The 22,626-nt window shown below is 43.7% G+C and overlaps 1 protein-coding gene across 3 annotated transcripts in view; it reads right to left on the bottom strand.

Moving 5' to 3' along the window:
• Positions 1-6,022: 6,022 nt before the first annotated feature.
• KCNJ16 (potassium inwardly rectifying channel subfamily J member 16) overlaps positions 6,023-22,626 on the bottom strand; it is a 54,225-nt gene continuing 37,621 nt past the window's right edge. For 2 of the 3 annotated variants that reach the window (XM_024761134.1, XM_024761135.1), the window contains exon 2: positions 6,023-9,661. In XM_024761134.1, coding sequence (XP_024616902.1) covers positions 8,313-9,572 — 1,260 coding nt within the window. In that variant the 5' untranslated portion in view covers positions 9,573-9,661 and the 3' untranslated portion in view covers positions 6,023-8,312. Of the gene's footprint in view, positions 9,662-15,165; positions 15,187-22,626 lie in introns of those variants that run through there. The other variant, XM_024761136.1, reaches the window with a different exon arrangement.

The raw sequence follows: 22,626 nt of genomic DNA, 5'->3' as shown, positions 1-22,626 counted from the left end.
ACTACTGATTTATCATGAGAAGTATCCAGTGTACATCACAGTTAGTTATACATTAAGGAAAGATTTGAAATGAAGCAGAAAATAACATGAAAGAGGAATTGTTCTGTTAAATTTAGATAGTCCCGTAATCATAAGAATAGGAAAGGTTGTAGTAAATTACATATGTTAATGAAAAAAGCACATACAAAAAACAAGAAACAAAAAAAAAGTCATGGGTAGAAGTAAAGTGAGGGGGAAGACATCACATTTTGTGGCTTCAAAGAATCACGAAAAAATATAAAGCAAACCAGGAGTGTTCAGAAACTGTGGACCAGAGAGACTGAGTAACTTCCCCAAATCCCACAGCTCGTTAGTGGCAGTGCTGGGACTAAAATCAATTACTCTTGGGAGTGGGAAGACAATACATTTAGAAGGTTGACCTCAGCCATCAACCTACACATCACAGTGAAAGCATGAATATTTAGAAAAAAATAATTTTGTGATCATTACTAAAGCATTCTAATGCTATAGCTAACAATGCTTTTGCTTTCAAATTCCTTTGAAACATGCTACTAGGACTGATACATATAGAGGGAAACAGGAAATATTAGTTGATTGAGCAACTCCTAAGTGCCAGGGAGTTATGTGTATATCTACACACACACACACGTGCACACATATATATGGATTGCGAAGAGTATATCAGGATACGTGTGTGTATTATTATCTCCATTTATACTCAAGAAGAAACTGAGGCTCCGTGACAATTGGGAAATTGCCCAAGTTCACACAGCTGGCACAGAGCGCATCTAGAATCCGAGCCCACTTCCATCTGATCGAAAGTCCATGACCCTCCTACAAGAGCGTGTCACACGTTAGAGAAAAAGACTTGTACTTCCTCATCCCAAATGACTTCAACACCTCTTGTCTGGCACCTGAAGCGAGGCAGCCAGTCTCCTGCGTGGTTCGCGTATTCCTGGGGCCACCAGCACATCACAGACCAAGCTTTTCCAAGTTCAAGTTGCGGCAGCTTATTTGGGTTGTAATGGATCGTTTTTGGATACTGAGATTGCTCCTCCCAGGACCCCTCTAATTTAGTGAAAAACACTGAGAAGTTTGAGTATAATGTATGGTATTGTGACATAAAAGTTAAACACTTGTTGAAACAGCTTGAAGTTAATACCCAGCAGGTGGTTTACATGGAATGGGCGGGTACACTGTATGATATGCAGTCTGGTTTCCCCTTCGTTTGGTACTATTCACTAAGTCTTCGTTGTATCTGAGTAGAGTAGTATTTTAATTCTCAAAGCACCATTTTACTAAATCCTGATGCCTCACTTAATGGAGAAGAAGTTTGATTTACTTCATCCGAAGTGGCTTGGGTAAGATCGTATACAAATCATTTACATTTGGATGGCAATAATTTATACTCCTTCTACGAAATGATTGCTCCTTTTAATTTTTTGTCCTTTAGCAGTAAGTCCAGATTAAAAGTTAAGGAACGTATAGGGCTTCCCTGGTGGCACAGTGGTTGAGAGTCCGCCTGCCGATGCAGGGGACGCGGGTTCGTGCCCCGGTCCGGGAAGATTCCACGTGCCGCGGAGCGGCTGGGCCCGTGAGCCATGGCCGCTGAGCCTGCGCGTCCGGAGCCTGTGCTCCGCAACGGGAGAGGCCACGACAGTGAGAGGCCCGCGTACCACAAAAAAAAAAAAAAGTTAAGGAATGTATATTAATTGACAAAACACTAAAAGAACCTAAGAATTTGCTGCTGGCAATAATAATAATAGCTCACAATTATTAGCATTCGTTCTGTGACAGCTACTGTTCTAAGCTCTTTACAAACATTATCTCGCTTAATCCTTACAGCAACTGTAAGGTGGGTACGATGAGTTTCCTCTCCTCACAGCTGAGAAAACTGGGGCATAGAGAAGTTAAGAAAATTGCCCAAAGTCATGCGGGAAGAAAACAGAGGATCCAAACCTAGGCAGCCTGCACTCAATCTCAGCTTAAATCAGCAAGAAAAACTCTAGATAAGGAAAGTAGGAATCAGAAACTCCAGCTAAGTTGCTCCAGGTTGTACAACTACTAAAAAGAGCAAACGTTGTCAGCCCAGGTGTCTGGGTCTGTCTCAGGTTGGCCTCCCTTCCTTTTAGGGCCTGCCTCAAAAAATGGAGCACATCCATTCACTGGAAGAAAAACCCCACTGCTCACCGTGTGTCCTTACCCCTGAGGCTGGCCCTGCAGGAAGACTCAGTGCTCCTGCTTCCAAGGTGACAGGCTTGGTGGCTGGTCCACGCTCGGGGCTGTGCCCCACTGTGCACTAGCATTGCCCTGGAAACGGGTGAGACTTTTAAAATTCAACTATTTTGTTTACATTCTAGAAAAGATTATCCGCATTCATCGTTGCTCTTATCAGCTGTTTCCCACACTTTTTTCCCCTTGCCCACATTCCAGCCTCGCTAAAAAAAATCAATGGCCAACCAACAGTTCTGTTCAGAAGCACTTCTAGAAAGTAACGGGCTTCTATGTAACAGAGGGTCTTCAAGGGGTCACTTTTCCCATTTAACGATTGATCTCCGGCAGCACATCAGGACCAATGATCACCTCTGGGGATTCCAGAGAGCCCCGGTCACTGGTCGTAGTAGTGATTTCTTCCTCGGCTGCATCTCCGAGGCTTTGTCTCTTTGGGCAGATCATTTTTCCTCCTATGTAAAGTGGATTCGGACTAGATGCGCCGATGACCCCCAGTGTCTTAAGAATCTTTGCATCTGGAAGTGTCAGCGGCTGGCAGAGGCTGCCTCTCCGCCTGAAATCCGGCCCCGCGGCCAGCCTCCCTCCCCAGGCAAGCTGCTATCAGATAGAACCAACAGCACAAGGCACGATAAATAACTGATCTCCAACATGTGCCTCCAATTCAAATAAAGAGCCTTTAACCACAGTGTGCAGCGCACGTGACAGAAGTATTTTATGTGGAAATTTGAAGGTTTCTGATAACTTGCTGTAAAGAAGTTTTCACAGGGTCTAAACCTCTTGGGGCTTTTCTGTCTCAAGTTCACGTTACTTAGATAGTGATTAAGAAGGTTTTATAAGCCCAGCGGTAAAGGACAAAACAGAGAAAAAGCATTCTTTGGCCATGTAATTTAGCAAGACTTAGTATCTGTTTGGGTTTTCATCCACCGGGCCTGCTGAAAACTGAAAATGATTAACCTGTCTCTCTCGGCAGCCTGTGGAGTCTCCAGAGTTTTCATGGAGAACCCGACATCAGTGATGACCCAGCTCAGGTTACCTTCATTATTTAGAAGACTCTCGATCTCAGCCCAGTAGCTTTTTCTTGAGATGACAGACAGACGCGAGATCCAGTATTCTTTTACTCCGTAGTACTTACAAAATAGAAGAAATCAACGAGACCGAACAGCAAAAGGCAAGAGTTTATTTTAAATGTTCCCTGCTAGGTGCTCAGCAGCTCAGAGTCTACTGAACTTTGAACCGTTCAGCCATGTTGACCTAAGTCTCCAAACTCTGCACAAAAGATCCCAAACCACAGGCCTGGATATTTCCCGAGAAAAGGAGCACAGGGTGACCTGATGAAACAACAGGCTGCCTGCCCCCGGCCAAATCTCATGACCCAACCACACGGTCGTCAGAGGCTCGTGTGAAGTTGCTTTAGTAAACTAAGAGCCGTGAAAGAGGAACTTGGGAATTCACTTGGACGTAAGCTTTTTCTTACTGAAGAAAAGCTCCAAAGCAATGCGGAGGAATCGCGGTGTCCAGGCAACAGTAGGATTTTGCCTCTTCAGGAAAACGTCCCTGTAGGAGGCCTTGCCTGCTCTCTGCCCACAGATGGATTCAAACTGCGTCTGTTACTAGCTTTCATTTTTAAAGCCCTCCCACCCAAGACAGCCTTTGCAGAGAGTTTGCCAAGTGCCTCCCTGCTGCTTTGTCTGTGTTATTCCTCCTTGCATTCTGTGTGCAGTGCCACAAGTTTTTTCTCCAGAGCACGGGTCACAGTGCTTTTAAAAGTGAAAGTTAGAGAGTGAGAGATTGGCTGCAGCAAACTTAGAAGTGGGGCGGGGCTTTGCGATTTAGAGAGTGCCAAGGGTGTAAAGGATGTTTCTAGAAGTCCGAAGGCAAAGCTTACCTTAAAAAAAACCAAACCAAAACAACCCAGGGGCTTGTAGTGTCTTACAGCATATTGAGAATGGAAGAATCAATGCTTATAATGGATGGAACTAATAGAGTATTTTAAACTGGGTAGAATGAGTGCCCAATCATTTAAAGGAGAGTGGTCCAGAGACTCTGCTTCACGTACCCTGGCCAACTCAGACGGAACGAAGTACGAATATTTAAAGTCAGGGTCTGGGCTCTTGGTGTATTATGTATTCAGAGTCCACGTGGATGAATTCATGCAGTCTGATCTCGCCGGGGGTTCTTAAACAGCCTCGGTAGAGCTCTGCTTTCCTGCCCAAGCTGTACGGTGCTTGCTGGCCTGAGTCTGCAGAGATTTCAGGTCACCAGCCCTAGTGAAAGTCCCATTAGAATACAGAATGTAATTCTGCAGGAGGGATGGAAGAAGGTTAAGGGCAGCCCGACAACAGGCCTGGCCCGTTATCTTATCAAGGTCACTCGGCCCTCACTGTCTCAGAGGGATTTCCAGGCCTAAAGTAATTCTTTTGTATTTGTTTTACAATCATAGCGGTATTTCCTCGACTCTCCCAGAAAACATGTGGTTTCCACAGAGGCCCGCTCCGTGAAATGGCATCTACAAGTTCAGGTTGGACATAACTGGTACGTCCTTTTTTTCCTTCCCGCTCCGTGAAATGGCATCTACAAGTTCAGGTTGGACATAACTGGTACATCCTTTTTTTCCTTCCCAGCCTTTCTCTCCCGGTTAATCCCCTCTAGCTCTATGGCTCACTCTATCAGTTTGGAATTGTATTTATCGCCACCCCTGCAGAAGTCTGGAGATGGCGCTCTTTCTTCTTTTCTTTTTTTGCGGTACGCGGGCCTCTCACTGTTGTGGCCTCTCCCGCTGCGGAGCACAGGCTCCGGACGCGCAGGCTCAGCGGCCGTGGTTCACGGGCCCAGCCGCTCTGCGGCACGTGGGATCCTCCCGGACCAGGGCTCGAACCCCTGCATCGGCAGGCGGACTCTCAACCACAGCGCCACCAGGGAAGCCCTGCGCTCTTTCTCACTTGTCCAATTTCCCTTGTCAGGAGCATCCCTGATTCTCACGCTTAAGGGAAGGGCTTCAGGCGCGTCAGCCACCAAGTCTGAGGCCCAGGTGAGGAAGAGGACGAATGCATGAAGGTAAGAGGGCCTTTGATGGCTAAGTCAGCCCCAGCCGAAGAGCCTTCTTAGAAGTCACATCCGGACAGTTCTGCTGGCATCTTGTGGGTCAGAACTATGGCACAGAAGCATACCCTCCACTCCACCCTCGGCTGCAGGAGAGACTGGGAAACACAGCTGGAATTGTTTTTTTAACCTGGGCACTTTATTATCCCAGTTTGGAATGTGTCAAGTCAGGGTAAAGCTAAGAATGAGATATCTGATGACGTGGGAATTAACAATATCCACCCCTTTGTCTCCTGTGTGGGGATTAAGTGTATCCGTGCACAGCACCTAAGGGTACTTGATGAGCTGGTGGTCCACGGAAACAGCGTTTCCTTCTCTCTTCCTGTGTTCCCTCTTCCCAGGCTATAAAACACAGTGGAGCAGTGCCTTGATGCCATGATTTATTTTCTAATTGGGTCTACTGAGTAATGTCTTTTTTAGGGGGAGACGAATGCCAGAAGAAAGAACATTCTCATCATTGACAGAGCACTTCCAACTAGAAGTGCTATTTTGCAGGCGGGTTTCTAGCCATGCTTACAGGAGCACTTAATTGTTCGTTTGAACAGACCTGTTCTGCAAACTGTTAGAAACGAGTAACAAATGGTTTCTAATTCTGCCCATATCCTGGCTCTATGAAACAGCAATCTCAGTGTGGGTGCCCCGTCCCCCCTGCTGACCACAGCCGCAGAATTTCCACTAGTGTAGGCACACACTTTTTGCACAATTTTAAGATCTTTATTATTATGTAACTCACTGGGGTGTCAAAGTGTGTTATCAATCTAAACAGAAAATGGGAGATAAATGTTACATGGGGTTGTACATTCTATTCCGGGTAAGAGAATTTGATGGAAGAGGCACGAAGCCCAACAGAGTGTATTTACTGGACGCTGACACCTCTATCCTGATACTAACAAAGCAAGATCGTGAACAAGCAGAGTCCAGGAAGGAAAGTGAATGAAACTAGATGGGCGTGAAACATGCCAAAAAAGGGGGCAAGTTTGTTTGTCGTAGTGTTGGCCGTGTTCTACTTGGTGGATTGTAATATTCTAATTTAGCTGAGTAATTGCTGCTCCAAAATCCAAATCTACCGGGCATGTGCAATTTTAAAAACATGGGTTTTGCATTCCTGGAACAAGACTGGAAAAAAGAAATGCATTATTTAGCACTCAGATGTTAAGTTTCAGGACGATTTTGCAACCTGTGACCTGAACAGATCTCTTATCCATACGACAACCGGAGTACAAGCTTTGCACTCATGCATCATAAAATAACTTTACTGCTCCCAGGCAAAAGAAAGGAGGAGGAAAAGGAAAGAAGGAAAGCAGGGAGGGAAGAAGGAAAAAGGAGAAAAAAGAAGGAAAACAAAAGAAAAACTTTACATACCTATACATTTTACTTCTATTGGTAATCTTGGACTCTGCGATTCAGTAAAATTTACTTGTGTGCTTTAATTTAAATGGGGAGAGAGAGAGAGAGATTTTCCAGAAAAAAGCAAAAGCTATGTGTGTGCATATATATATATATTTAAATAAAATAAACACGTGAAAACTTGTGGCATATACTTATTACCAGCTCAGCAAGAATGTAAAAAATAACACAGATAATTCGGAATACAGCTCGTAAGTCTTCAACTGATAAAGCTTAGAGTGAGTGCCTCTTCACTCGCAGGTGATGGGATTTGTGTTTAAAGCAGTCATGATTAACATCTTTTAAGGTGGAAATAGAGTATACACATTTATCTCCTGTCCTACAATTTAAGCAATTCTAAAGCACTTAGCTGACCCACTTCATAACGTGCATTAAAATCACCTTAATTATATTCACAAAATCCTGCATTTAAATGATCGTTCCAAGTTCAATGGAAGCGTTTCTTAAAATTCACAATTCAAGTTATTTGTGTTTTCTAAAGTGACCCATACGGGAAACAGACATAATTGCTTTTAGGCACAAATAAATACTTTTCCCCTCACAGCCTCCCCACCTCCTAACCCCACCGCAACTGCTAAAAAAAAAAACAAAAAAACAGGGTTCCATCCCTTGTGTAGCCAGAGCTCCAGTCTTCCAGGACCCAGGAACACGTTTTCTCTCAAAGAGCCTGAGGATGTTTATGGCTCTCCATTCCCTCACCCCATCTCTAGGGTCCTGATCCTTCTTCTTGTCCTTCCTCAAAGAAGGTGTGGGGAGGTGGACATAAGCAGTCCCCTTGTCACACACTTTACAAAGCTCCTGTTTGCCTTATTTCTGTCCCCCCCCCCCCCCGCCCCGAGCCATTTGTTGGAGTCAAACAGAGCATTTAAGAGAGAAATACCTCTCTGAGTAATAACGCCAACTTTCCTTCTGCCTCACGGATGAGAGAAAAAGTAGCTTCTAGCACTGCTTGATCATTACCCGGCAAGTGGCAGGGGATTCACCGTCAGGATCGGTGGCACTGTTACTTCCTACGGCCACTGCCTCTGCCAGCTGATACCGAGACACTCTGCGGGGCAAACACAGGGACTGATTTCACAGTTAAACAGCTCAACGTTACAATCTACCGAACGCATCCCTTGCACATCTTGACTATATGATATAATGTCTTTATAGGTAACTCATACTACCGATTTGGATCCATTTAAAATTTTTATTATTCATGCTATTCTCCTTTCTACTTTCTATTATCCCAGTGTCCTACCTTTGTTCCCCATTATTGAATATTATACCTCCAACTGACAATACAAGTATACGGAATAACAAAAGGAGATGAAATTTAAATTAATCAATTAGGCCCCTTACTAGCACCCCTAACACAAAATTTGCTAGCCAAAAAAAAAAAAGTTAAACAGTTGGATATGATGTAATGCTTAGATATCTTTTATCAAGTTTAACCTGCTCTATTTATCTTCCTTCACCATCAAAGACAGCTATCACCTTCTTTAAAAGCTCTGTTGGTAACTACTTGCCTTAAGGCGATTGGCTAGGGGGTAAGAACACTGACTGGGAGCCCTCCTACTTACAACTCAGGACTACATTTGGGATTCTACAGAGATCCTATTCAAAGTCAGGAGAGCTTTCTGATAAGGTGCTTCCTTACACTGATCCGTGGCAGAGGTGGTGGCCTCCTCTGGGTTTTCACAGCTGCTGACGATGGCAACGGCGCTAAATGACCTTCTTCTGACATTGGTGTCTGATGTGCCGGGTCCTTGGGCTGGCGGGCCTTTTCCCATGTTGTGGATCTGCTGGTCCTTCCAGTCCAGTTGCTTGGCGCTGCAAAAGGGAGCATAGACTTCCACGCTGCCCTCGAACTGCAAGCAGTTCACTTTGTAATACTTTCTCTTCACTTCCAAGACATCATTAAACCTATGGCCCCAGAGAATTTCTCGGGGAACGTAGGAACTCCTGGATTGGTGAGAAGTCCCGGTAGAGTCGCCAGTATAGATAAATGTCACCAAAATCTCGAAGTTATCTTTGGCCACGGCTTTTCGGTCAAGGGCATACAGAGGGCTCTCATGGTCGATTTCATGAACGATCGTTACTGGTGTCACAAGGATGATCTGGTCATTGACTAACTTTAGGTCCTTAAATGCCATCGTCATCCGCCCGTCGCTGTCTTCTGTGTAGCGGAGAAGCTGGGCCCTGACCGTGCCTTCTACCACGTGGTTGGGGCGGAATTCACCGATGCGCCACATGAGGCAAAGTTTCCCATCTCTCATGCCGATGAGGGCGAAGTAGCTGAACCGAATGGTCTGGGCTCTCTTCCTGGCGGTTGCCATTTTGGCCAAGGCAGCCCCAATGATGAAGGTGTTTATAATGCTGCTTAAGATGGACTGAAGGATCACCATGAGCACGGCCGCAGAACATTCCTCGGTGACACAGCGGGAGCCGTACCCGATGGTGGTCTGGGTCTCCAGGGAGAATAAAAACGCCCCCGTGAAGGAATGGACGTTGTCCACACAAGGCGTGATGTCGGGATCGTTCAACAGGTCTCCGTGATGAAAGGCTATCAGCCAAAATATAGAGCCAAATATCAACCAGGAGAGAATGTAAGATAACGAGAATATCACAAACATATGGCGCCACTTGGTGTCCACGAGGGTGGTGAAGATGTCCACCACGTAGCTGCCCCATTCTCCAAAAATGTGCTTGAAGTACACGTTACAGCTGCCGTCTTTATGGAGGAGACGCCTCCGTGCTCTTCGCTTCTCGGCTAGAACGTGCTCCTGGGGGTAGCCTGGGTATTTGGGGTCCACGTTCACGATCGGGTAGCTGCTGCCGTAATAGCTCATGCTTTCTAATGCCCTTTGGGCATCCGGGTGACTCCCGGGGGCGGCGACTGTTCTAGGGGTACTGCTATTTGTGAGTTTTCACTTCAAACCTGAAAAACAGAAAATTCGACACACTTGCTTTTAATTTCCATCTCTAGAGCAACGTGCCCCACTGGAAGCAATCTGATGCCATCTGAAACAGCTAAGACTTGATTTGCGCGACAGAGGCATTAAGTGTTGATTACTCAGTCCAGTTTAGAATTCAACTCAGTCATTACAGGAACAAAATATGCGATTAGAGAAAATAACATTTTTATACATGCATAAGGCTTCAGTAAACCCTATGATTATCCCAAATGAGTCCTCACTACCTCTTCTGACCCGACATTAAAAAAAAAAAAAAAAATTTGTCTTCATTTTGTAGACTCTTCTGGCCTGAGGGCATTTAGAAAACAAAATAATCTGTAACGTAAAAAGGCAAAATAGAACTCAGGTATTTGTCTAGCCGTCTTAGAGGCTTTCTGTCTAAGTCAGATGGTTTTCCTTAGAAAAAGGAGGCAGTTAAAGGTTTCTACGCTCCTATTACAATGTAACTTACATACAGGTTGTATCATAGACGGTCCCTCGCCTTCTGCACCTGTGGCCTCCTCTCTCTTCCACGGAGATTTTTCTTCCCTGTGTACTTTTCAGAACAGAACTGACAGGGATGCTATTTCAGATTCAATTCCTTTACCCTAGCTCCACCTTCGGTCTTGAGAGGAAAAAAATCTTTCTTAACCCCAGAGGAGTTAAAACCACTCCCAGGTAAGCTTTCAATAAAGTATAAGATTGCTTCTGCCTTTGTTTCAAAACATCCATCCTTTTTTTTCTTTCTTTTCCTTTTCTTTTTCTTTTTTTTTGGGCACTGGAAGCTTTTCTCTTTCCCTCTGAAAAGAAGCCGAAAATTTGCCAAGGTTGCTGCTAATCTTGCTTCCCTCTTAAAGGGAGAATGCTGCAATTGGACTCTTCTCACCAGCTCTTCACTGTATTGCTGACGGTTTCACAGCTATGACTGGGCAAAATCATTTTCCTCCCTCCAAATCCATTCAGTCTTTAAAAGATCAACTTATATTGATACATACTGTTATTATTGCTTTTAGCATCCTTGATATAGGCCAATAGTTTTCCAGCTCAAATCTCAAAGTAAGTTTTAAACATTCAATATTAAATGGTCCTTAGTTACTTTTAGCCAAAAAAGGAGTCACTGGGGCCCAATGTTAACAGTTCAGTAATTACTAGAATATGTTTTCCACATCGTCTACCTGTGCCAGGTGCGGGAGGGGCGTGGAAGGGGGAGGGGAGGCTCTGGATTAGAGGATCCTGCCACTCGGCAGCACAGAACATTCCGTGGGCGTAAATACTGTTCCGGACATGGAGACACCCCTTGAAACCAACCAAGGCAATTAATCACCAAGTACTTATCCAGCGCCTTCTCTGCTAGGAAAAGGGAGGAATGAGTTAATTTCCCTCTAGTCAACAGGAATCATTTTTCTGCTTCTCCAGGGATCGGGCCCTCTTTACACTAAACACTTTGCTTGGTGGACCACAGTGAGGATGGACACTGGTTACAGCCAAAATGTCCCGTAAGGCGTGTCCGCGTTTCTCCCTGTCCGTCCGCCCGCCCTGGCCACTTCACCCAGCCGTCCCCCAGATCTGCTTTGAAGAGTTACAGCCTCTCTTCGGTCAACACTTCAGCCGTGTTTCCGGGAGACCATTGTATACTTTCAGCATGGGACCCAAGGCTGACAAGATGCTTATTGGAATGTTGAAGGTAAAATACTCCCGCAAATTTTGCCCAGAATATATGTGATTCGTTGTAGGTTCCTGTCTGATTTGCCATTGAAGGACACTTTACAAACAAGAAGCTATTCAAGGTCGTCAGTTTCCACTCCCTCTCACGTGATCATTCCAGGCATGAGAACGGGACAGTTATAATCAATGGCCCACATGATTGCAAATTAAGAAGGAGATTTGGAGGTAGGGTTATTTTCTTGGTGAAGGCTTCCTTCTAACCCAGTTCCTTAAAGGGAACTGTGCGCACGGTGGGAGTCTGGGAAAAGAAAGGTTTTCATTTGCAGTGGCGTTTGGTCGGCATCCCGTGAATTCCGGTAGTGCCAACAACTGTTACAAACAAGCCATATTTAATATACCTTCAACGGTATGCCAATCGGTGAATGAAACTTCACTTAACGCAAGCTACAGGTGAGCAAATGTGAGTATGCAGAAAAATTATTTCGGAATAATGTAACAATTTCAGGGATCCAAGTTAACAGCTGCGAGAATTCTACCCCCAACCCATCACCTCCTCTGCGGTGGGTTACTATCACCATCATTCATTTCAACTTATCCAGAGGAAAGCTTTCAGATTCTGTTTAAATGCATAATTTTATTCATCTATCCTTTGATTCTCCCACCATGTAAATGATGCATTTCCAAAAAGACAATTGTTTTCAAGCTAAATGATAGATCATAACCAAACTAATCTTATTTAATATTAACCATTTCTCAGCCTACACCATGAGCTAAGGAGTTGACAGCGGCCCTTTTGTCAAAATGGCTAGACAACATAGACGTTTATTTATTAATCTCTTCTTTCATATGCTGTGTTAACTTGAGCACTTTTTCAATTGTTTGCCATTAAGTAACAGAGGATAAGGCTTACTGATCGACTGGACATTCTATATTTAACATCTGTTTTTCTCAGAATTGAGGCCGGGCTTTAAAATTGCCTTAATGCTTTCATAATCATCTTGTCCCCATCGATTCCATGATGAAAAAGTATTTTCAGTGTTCCTACTTCTGTATTTCTTTTCACATGCTGTGTTCCCTGCTCTCCTGAAACTGATGGTGGCTATTTCATTGACTGCAAAATTCCTTTCTTTCAAAATAAAAATGGAAATATGATCACTGCAATTACAAAATCGTGGGATATAAAACTCAAAAGTAAATGCTAAATCTAAGGTCCCTCTTCTACACCAGTTTCAAACTATTTTGCCCGGCGATTAATGACAGAGGTAAGAAAGGACCTTTGTCATTACATGCAATTTCTTTGTCGTGACATGGGGTCCTTTTACAAATGTGGCTTAGATTAAGAGGCAATGCACAGTGAGGATGGTGGATCTTCCTGAGAACGCCATCCGAGTCCATTACAATTTGCAAAGATTCTCAGGAAAGCACTGCAGACACGTGTGAGAAAGGAAGTCAGAGGGGTGAGCACACCCAATCCTGACAATGACTTTTCTCAGACCTTTGCTCATGGCACTAAGTCAGGACATTAAAAAATGTTCCTTAATCTACTTTGGCTGGTGAGATCTGCTTTCAGTCCCCAGGTTTTTAGATCTTTGTATGAATTCAAGGAGAAACCTTTATGAATAGAGCACATTTCAAACGGGCTATAGAAACGACAGGGAATATTTTCAACAAAACAAAGGGGCAGCCTGTGTACCTGTCCCCTTTGCTCAGTGCACAAAAGGGCCTCAGTCAGACTCAGCAATTTGGAAGCAATTCCTCTGCTGTTTTGCCACGTCCTCTCAAATTCCGCCATTTACCAAGCAGGTAGTTCTTCAAACCTAAGCTCTCCATTAGCATGTTGCGGTGTAACACAGTGGCTAAGACTTTACACCCGTGTGTCACTCTGATAATAAAATGTGAACCTGTCCCTAGCATCTACTTAATATAAACACACGAACACCAATAGTTATCATCTCTGTATAATCTGAGATGCTCCACAAATAAAGGTCTAAGATACCTTTGGTAAAATTCACTTTTTCATGCCCATGGCCTTTGAGGTGAACAAGGACTTTCTTCAGCATGTAAATGAGTTTCATGAAGTCATCAGTAATCAAGTTACTTTCCTGGCAAAACTGTTAGATGAGATAAATTTTGGTGGAAACGTGAGAGTTGACGGGGTAGAGAGTAAAGAGCGTGGCCTGAATTCTACATGCGGGTCATTGTCTTTGAAGACCCTCTTGGTAGAGTCTGTGGTAACGGAAGGGGGAAGGGGGCCACAGGGAGGTCCAGGGAGGTGTGCTCAGACGACACTTGGGGTGGGCTCTGGTCGGTGAGGAGGAAAGAAAGAGGAGTTTGACGAGTTAGGGGAGAACCCAAACAAGTTATTTTGCTCAAAACCTGTCCCACAGCTTCTTGCCTTAGAATTGAGCCTGAACCTTATCTTGCCTGGAATCCTCATAAGACATTCAGACGCTCTTAGGTGGACCTCGACGTTCAGCCACTGAGCACCTGCTTCACCCAGTCCCTGCCGGACACTGCCTGTCCTTTTCCGCACACTCCCCGATTTCAAACAGTCTCTCCTTTGTTGACAGATCCACGGTATCTCATGTTTCCTTCTCAGCTGCTGTCACCCCCAAGCAGGCTTGGCTTCACCTATAGCTTTTGTTCCCTCTCCGTTTCCTCCCTCCCAGCCCCACCCTCCATCCCTGGTCCAACTTCTCAGTGACCATGGATTTTACCTCTTCCCTGACATAACCTTGCAGTTTCTCCTTCTGAATCAATTTAGAAAGATTTGTGCCAGTTTATGGAATAGAGGGGTTTCATCATAGGAAAGGGACTTATATTATGTTATCAACCAACTGAAGTAGATGCTGGGAAGAAGCAGAAATCCAGCCTGACAATATTACTCGTAACTTTATCTGGAGATCCTTGTTGCAGCCCCGTTTTCCGCTAAGTAATATGTATCACCTATGTAAATTCCGCCTCACACCAGAGGATGCTGTGTTTTATAAAGAAGTAGAAGAAATATGAAGTCTGGGATTCTGTTTCTCCATTTTCTGGATGTCAGGACAGTACCAAAATAATATGAGTTGTAATAGCCGGTTGTTCTGGTTTAGAAAGAGAATAACCTCATTATTAAGAAATAGCCTGAAATAAAATGTGTTTTTGGTATTGTAGAGAAATCATGCGTGGGAGGTAGACTCCAGGTCCAGATCTGTCCTCTTCATCGCGAGTGGCTGATGTGCGTAACATTTCTCTGAACCTCAGTGTCTTTAAGGGTGACCTGGGGTTACCGAGGCTACTGAGTTATCGCGAGGTTTGAACGAGATAGGGATGGGCAGCCGTCTTGCACCGTGCTGGGCTCACAGCAGTTATTCAGTAATTACCTCCTGAATCTGGATCGCATAAGCACTGTTGCCCCTTCTGTAAAATACCAGAGCACATGCTTTAACTTTCTCAGAGAGCTTCCCGGCTGCATAACAGCAGGGCAGACAACACGTGGTTCCCAATAAATATGGATGTCACCACTATTTCCTACCCTTAAGCCACCTGGGCCACTTCTCTGTCCTTTCACCACTTCCCCCAAACCCCAGGGGCCCGGTCATTTTCTTTTCTCTTTCACAACTGTTACCAAATGGAAAATCCCCTAGTCCTTGTTCTCAACACACACAGACACTCTTAGGTGCACGATACATACACTTCCAGCTCACGTTAAGAATTTTTTTGCTATTTAATCTGAGGAACCAACCTAAAGGAAACAAGAGTGACAAGCTCGGCAAAGTTAACAGGTTAAAGAAATTCACAAGGCGCTTATCATACTCATTCTGTCTTAAATGGTATGTACCTGCTTTACTGAGACAGCTCTTAAGGTTTCTCTTGTTCTTATCTTGCAAATCAGCCTGCCCGTCCCTGTCTTGGTTGGACGTCGGCCCCCGTCCCTCAGAGTTTACCTTGAGTGGGACCCGGCTTCATGCAGAGGCTGGATATCATGAGATCTTAACATCTCTCTAAGAGACCACAGTTCAATTTCCCCTGGTTGCGTAAGGACAGCACTTCCCCAGTGGTCTCTAAAACCCTCCAGTGGAGAATTAGTGACTGACTGTTTTCATTCTTCTTTTTTTTTTTTAATTTTTAAAAAATTGAGCTTCTATATGTGCTAGAGCTACCCACCTTCAGGAATTAGTGAAGAGTCCCACCCTTGTGGGATTGGCATCTGAGAGTTGGGCATCAATAAATAAAAGGAGATGATCACCCAGACCGTGGCATAAACACCAAGGAGAAAAGCAAAATGAAGTACGAAGTCGGAGAGTGTCTGGAGCCAGAGGCGATGGTGCCATTTCACGAGGGCGATGGGAGAAAGCTGGGTCTGGGACCCGACACTGGAGCCGAGAGATGCTCTTCAATTCTCCTGGCTCTCACTGTGGGTAAAAATGCTCTCAGCTCACGCCTTGTTGCCCTATTTTCGTTTGTTTGCGGTGCTCTCGTTGTCAAGGCTCTCACTATTGATAGGGGCCGTGTGGCTGCTGCATCCTTTGTGCCCAGCTAATCTTAAGGCCCGGTTCTCACAAGAACCTATCATTACAGGAACTCATCTGCATTTTATCACTGAATTCAAGCTTTCCTCATCAGTTAAGAACCTGGTTTTACCTGGTTTACCTAACAGCCTGCTAACCCATCTCTTGCCACTTTCATCCCGCGTGATATTTCTGAAATGTAAATATCCTTCTCCTGTTACCACGGGGCACAGTCCAAGTTACACAACATGGTCCTCCAGTAGCGCAGTTAAAAGGCAGGAAAATGGAGATCAAAGATTTGGATTCTAGTTACGGTTCTACCACATCTTAGTTGTATGATATCTGCATCTTAACAAATATCTTTAAGCCGCATTGTGTTTATTTAAAACATAAGGACAATAGCTGACTTATTTCAAAATGTTTTTGTAAGGAATGAATGGCATAATATAAAAGGCTACAATGGCTAGCACCTTGGAAGCTGTCCTTATAATCTTCCTTTAACCCTTAACTTGAACGAACATTTCTCCTCTGTTTCTCGCAATAGCTTATAATCCTGGGTCCTTATGGAGTCTGGGAGAGATGGATGTCTGGGTTACAATCTGAACAATGAGGACAAGTCTAAGAGGAAAGGGAAAACGAGGTTCCCAGGCAGAAGAACAGCATTTGCAGAGGCTCCGTGACTCAGAGTCGCGTAGGGCGTGCTTTCCAAAGAACTGAATACGAGGCAGGGGGTGGAGTGGTGGTAGGGTCGGGGATTTGAAGCTGGAGAGAGAGATAGAGACAGAGCATAAATGACCTACTAGGTAGAATTAAAGATTTGGGTCTTCAAGAGCAGTGGAAGCGATTGAAGTGTCCTAACCAAGGGCACAGCACGATAAGGTTTGCATTTTTAAAAGATCGCTCTGGCTGTGCCATGGAAAATTGGTTGGAGAAATTTCAAAGCAAACATGGGAAGGTAAGGCAGAAGCCACTTCTCACTACAGCCTTTCCCCACCCCACACCTGGACGAGGGTCACGGGAACTTGGACCGACCAATCAGAACTTCACGAACAAGACTTTGATTCCTGAGGACGTGACAGAAGCACGCTGAATCCTATGATTCCAGGCAACTACCAAGAGTCAAGAGGCCAGTGGTGTGACGGCGCACATCTCAGTCACCCAGAGGAAGACACAAGCCGTGGCTTCCAGGGAGACCGTTCCTGAGGTTAGATCTTCATTTGGCCTCTTGATTTTGCTCAGATCAGGGTCTTTCTCTTCATACTTCCCTTGATGCTGTAAGCTACCTGATATCTTTTCAATAATGTTTTCTTCTGCTTGTATTAACAAGGGATCGCTTTTGTTTCTTGAAACAGAAAGCACTCAGTTACAATTCAGTTTAATTTACATTTTAAAAGTATCTCCTGTATGCAAGAGTGCGGTCTCTCAGCTCTCCTTTACTCCCATTATGGACATGAGCAGTAAGTCCTGTGGGCTCACCTTCAAAGCAGGGCTCAAAACTACTCACTTCTCATCATTGTCAAAACCACCATGTCTTTAATGGACCAGGTCTTCAATGGACCCACAGCAACAGCTTCCTAAGAGATCTCCTCTTTCTGCCCTCACTGTACTTGGATCTACTCTTTTTAAAAATAAAATCAAAACATGTCACTCCTCTACTTAAAACCATCCAGTGTCTTCCCATTGCGATTAGAGTAATTTGCATAATCAGTGTTGTGTACAGATTGTATGTATCTGACCTCTGCCCATCTCTGAAAATTATCTCCCAGTCTTCTCACCATTCACTCTCTCTCCTTATCAAATCTCCCTTTTTCACTAACGCAGGGGACAGAAAACTACAGTCCACGAGGCACGTCCAGCTCTTTGGTTGTTTTGTAAATAAACTTCTCCTGAAACACATTCAGACCATTGTTTATTCATGGTCTATGGCTACTTACTGTCACGTTACCCCTGTAGACCCGGGTAGTTGCAACAGAGACCATGTGCTCCACAAAGCGGACAATATTTACTATCTGGCGTTCTACAGAAAAAGTTTGCTAAGCTCTACTCTAACAAGTAAGGGTGTTCCTGCCCCAGGGCCTTTGCACTTCCTTTTCTGCCTGTGTGGCTTCTTATCGTCAGTGATGTCTCATCCGTAAGGCCACCTTTCCAGAGAGGCATTGTCTGATGAGGATATAAACTAAAACTCGCCCCCATACTGTTATTTTCTGTCTCGTTAACGTGATTCATTTATTTCAAAACGCTTACCTCTAACTGATGGATTTGTTTGTTTGTTGGCTGGGCTGCCCCACGGAATAGATGGTAAATTCCTTGAGAAAAGCTCTCCTCGTCCTATTTACCACTGTCTCCCCAGCAGCTAGAGAGATAAGCAGCACGTGGACCCTCACTAATTAGACTTTGAAGGAGTGAACTAACAAATAATCGAATAAGACGAATTAAACAATGCAATATCCTCAAGGAGATTTCAGCCCTAGCAAGAGAATCATCATTCCCAGATCCATAAAACCGTCAACCCTGCCAGTTCTCCAAACACCAGCTCTCAACTGCTTCCATTTACCTTGCCTCTCCCCTGTCCTAGCTGCCAGTTCATACATAGTTTAAAAAAAAAAACAAAACAGTCTTTCCGTCCACTTTCGCTTAGCGGCTTCCCTAGAACTGACAATTTTTAGCATGGTAACTACGTGTAACTATGCTGCAGAACTCTCTGGAAATCTGGCGTTGAAAAAATAAATGCCTGGCACTAAAAAGTGTTTAATAAAATTTGTTAAAATGATGATTGAATTATTCGAAATGTGGTTCTCCTAAGAGGAATGCATGTTATTATACTGCCATTTCAAAGATATAATATTACATTATATCATATATACGTATATTTAATTTGAACTATTTCTGGAGGGGAGTTGGGTACATGTGGCAGAAGTCTATGAATTTGGTTCGGCTTCTGATCTCGCAATTCCGCATGTGGAAATTTATCCTAAAGAAACGATCGTGAATGAGCAGAGAGACTTGGCTATTTGTAGTAGCAAGTTTTGGCTATGGCTTAGCCATCTAATAAATATGGGATTGTTTCATAGGTAATGGTACAATCTATCATTACTCATTATATTTAATGTAGCCATTAAATGTGATAGAGTAGAAGAATGCCAGAAAAAATAGAAAACATATTGTTTGGTGGAGAAAATGAAAGAGGCCTATAAAACAGCTTGTACAATATAATTTTTTAAGTTTAAATACATTTAAACATGGAGAAAAGACAGAATGATAGAAACAAAATGTGAAATGTGGCCCTCTCTGGTATGATCTTTTTTTTTTTTTCCTCCCCCCCTTTTCTTCTATTTGTCTATTTACAATTTCAAAAATTTTACAATGAACGTGCATTACTTTTGCAAAGAAGACAAAAACAGGTATTTTCAGCTGGTTCTTTGAAGTGTACCGATTCTGAGGCTCCATAAAGGGGGAGCAAACCAATGGCTATCTAAAAGCATTTATCAGAGTGTTTAAAAGGCAACTATAAATAGCCCAGAGAAGCAGACAGTCTTAGAGACATTTAAAGTCAGACACTGATGCTGTAATTTTTGCTGGAACAATTCACAGAAACAAATATAGTGACATTTAATTCATCTAAGTAAAACCAGATCTCATTTAAAACAAGGAAGTGGGGGAAGAGGGAGCTGGGTCAGAGTTGGCCGCTGGAGACCAATTGGAGAAATCATGAAAGCAGCTGGTCACAATTCAGGGCTACATAAAGCAGAGTTCAAATTCAACAAGCATCGAATGCGGTTCTTCTCCCTCAGTGCCCTCTCGTCTCCCTTCCCCATTCCAAAACCTATTAAACTGCTAATGCCTTTGCTTCTTGGCTTGGTATACCGAAGTCTGTTTTAAGAATCTTTCTTTTATCCTAATATTTGCAATCACTTTGGAAAGAAAATATTAAAAATTGTGCTATTTTGCAACTTAACTACTTTAAGGTCTATGTTGATGGACTTTTAAGACACAAGGAAACAATCTTTAGAAATGGATGCATTTGAAGGCGGCAATTAGATATCTATGATGTAGATTTGCCTAAAGAGCTGGCCCTAGCCAGTTCTTCATAATTCTTATTCATGAACTCCGAAACCTCATTCAGATACCCCTGCAAGCAGTAGAGTGTTTTTTGAAAGTGCGGTCTACTACAACCTGCTTCTGAGATCCTAGGGGAACACGTTTATACCTCCAGATCTTTGGATCCCACCCCAATCATTTTGATTTATTCCCCTGCCCAACTCCCCTGTTGATTCTCATATTATCCTCAAGATGGAGATCCACCACGTTGAAGCCTCAAGAATGGAGAAGATGGGTTCTAACAGACATGAAATTGAGTCCAGAGGCTTTTGCTCCATCACTAGTAAGACTGTGCCCCCTGCGTGTTAGTCTCTGAGCCTCTGCTTGCCCTTAGGAAAAAATGCAGGTCATAGGTTGCTAGGGCGAGTACATGAGCTCCTAAAGTTCCTTCCACAGTCTTTGGTATTTAACGAGTAGTTAAACCGCAGTGCTTGTAGCTGTGACTACAGTCCGTTCAAGTACAGATCCCAATGAGGAGACAGAAAGAGTGAGGGAATAGGCGGAGAGTTTTTCTCAGTTGGTTTTCCTCTAAGAATCAGGAGGCTGGCGATTTCCAGACTTGTTTTAAAGCCCCTTCTCGCACCTAACTGCCCTGATACATCCTCCAGAGAGCCAGGGCAGAGCTGCCGGAAGAAGCACAGTACCGCTAGGAACAGGTCTTCTAAGTGCCAGGTCACCTACGGCTGGCCTTGAAGGGCTCCTGTGTACTTTGGTTTGGGAGCTGCTTGGGTTGAACTTTATTATAGAGCAAATATATTTTATGGAAAGTGTATAGGCTGTCATGTTTGACCTTCTCCAAGCTTGGTATGTATATAGTATTCCAACAGAAAACCAAGTCCTATCTCTCTGTTGTTATTTTCCCATTTTGTGAGCACCGCCTGCAAACTGTCCTTTTGGCAATCACAGACAGTCTATTTATTAGTCTGTTCAATCTTCTGGGCGTCTTTGATCTCACAGATGTAATTTGCTCATAGATCAGGAACTCCTGGGATAATGTCTACTACTTCTTTGACCTTTAAATGATTGAATTTCTGTTTTAAGCTGTCAAAATGAAAACCCAGGACGTCTTTATCGGGGAGGAAAATAAAGCTGCTGTTATTGGCTATTATCTCCATTCCCGTCTTCCCTCGTTGATACAGATAAATTGAGAAGGTCTTAAAATACAAGACAAATGATGTCCCTAGGAAGATCCAGATAGACAGCCTACTGATGCAATACTTAAGCAGTGGGTTGCCTATTACATGAGATTACCTTTCTATTAGACTGAGCCTTTTCAAGGGTACTTGGCAAAGAAGCATTGCCTCTTACTACAGATAACAGAAGATTTAGGTAGCTGACAGAAATTAGTGCATTAGATAGACTCTTGGATTTCCATGCATTTCATTTTCTGTACCTTCTCCACTGCTTGTACTTCAGTTTCCACTAGAGTGCTAGAGAAGAAGAATAAATCACCCTACCTAAGTTGGAAGGTTAGATGTCATTATCTGTGAATGCCTATACAGACAGAGGTGACCCAGGTTAGCAAGACTTCTCTTAAAAAGAGAAGTGGTTCTGTTCCCAGCATTTCTTAGGCTGGAATATGCATTGGGATGAACACTGGGGAGTTGAGTTTGAGGCAGACGGGGGCACTTTTCCCTTACCTCTCCTGCTAAGATGTTTAGATGTGCGCTGTAAGAGACTCTATCATACCAATGCCTGTAATGAGCTGGAAAAGATCATGGAAACAGCCTCTGTGTATTCTTCAATTCAGTCGAATTTTAACTGTGCCTGAGGCATTGGGGGACTATTCCCGGGGATTATGAGGACAGTTACCGCCCCTGAGCTGCTCAGTCTTGCCAAGTACACCGCATTCCGCTCTGTCAAGACAGGCCACTGAGAGTAGAGGCTTCCCCGGTGGAAATATCAAAGTGACATCACGTAGTAGACCCCAAAGAAAGGTAGTTGTTTGAGACTTTTCCCAGCATTTAAGGTGCAGGGGTACCTCCCCAGCATTCTGCTTTTGTGGTTAATTCTTGATTTTCTAGGCTAAGGAAGGAAAACAGTGGCATAGATAAGCCACAGAAGGAAAGAAGTGAGAAATCGATTTGCATTTGGCTTGGAATAAATCACAGGCTCTGAAAAGAATGCCCCATTTCTGTATGTGGCTGGCTTTTAAAATGACCTGAAGTCAAGCTATCAGACAGGCAGAATGTAATCAAGGGGAACATTCTGGGTAGTTGAGCAAAAGGCAGTTTAGGAATTTTCATTTTTAATTCCTTGGGCTAATTCATCCAGCAGATAAACTGCCTATGGAAATCTGAGTGGTGCTTGGCTTGAACAAACAGATGTCCCACGGCCAAATCAAAACTCATTCTTAGCCAAGAACGTACACAGCATAGCGACATGGGGAAAAATTTCCAATGTATTTTGAAAATTCAACAATTTTTAGCTACTTACTTTATTAAAAATCATTCATAACAATTGTAACTGTAGCCAGCATGGCCTCCTTTTATTTGAGGCTGGTTGGAGGAGGGCAGGTAGGGGAAGGTTTTCTCTGCTAATAAAATAACTTTTGGCTTCAACCTAATCAAAACGCCAGTGTGCACCCACGTAAGGTAGATAACATTTATGAAAACTTCATTCTATTGATGAGCGTTGGCAGTCCTGCAGAAGTTTAATTATCTTAACAGAAAGAATATGCTATGAACGAAAAC

Source organism: Neophocaena asiaeorientalis, unplaced genomic scaffold (genome assembly GCF_003031525.2).
Source record: "Neophocaena asiaeorientalis asiaeorientalis breed wild unplaced genomic scaffold, Neophocaena_asiaeorientalis_V1.1 scaffold30, whole genome shotgun sequence".
Lineage (NCBI taxonomy): Eukaryota > Metazoa > Chordata > Mammalia > Artiodactyla > Phocoenidae > Neophocaena > Neophocaena asiaeorientalis.
Note: the sequence above shows the minus strand (reverse complement) of the source record. Positions and strands in the feature narration are given on the sequence as shown.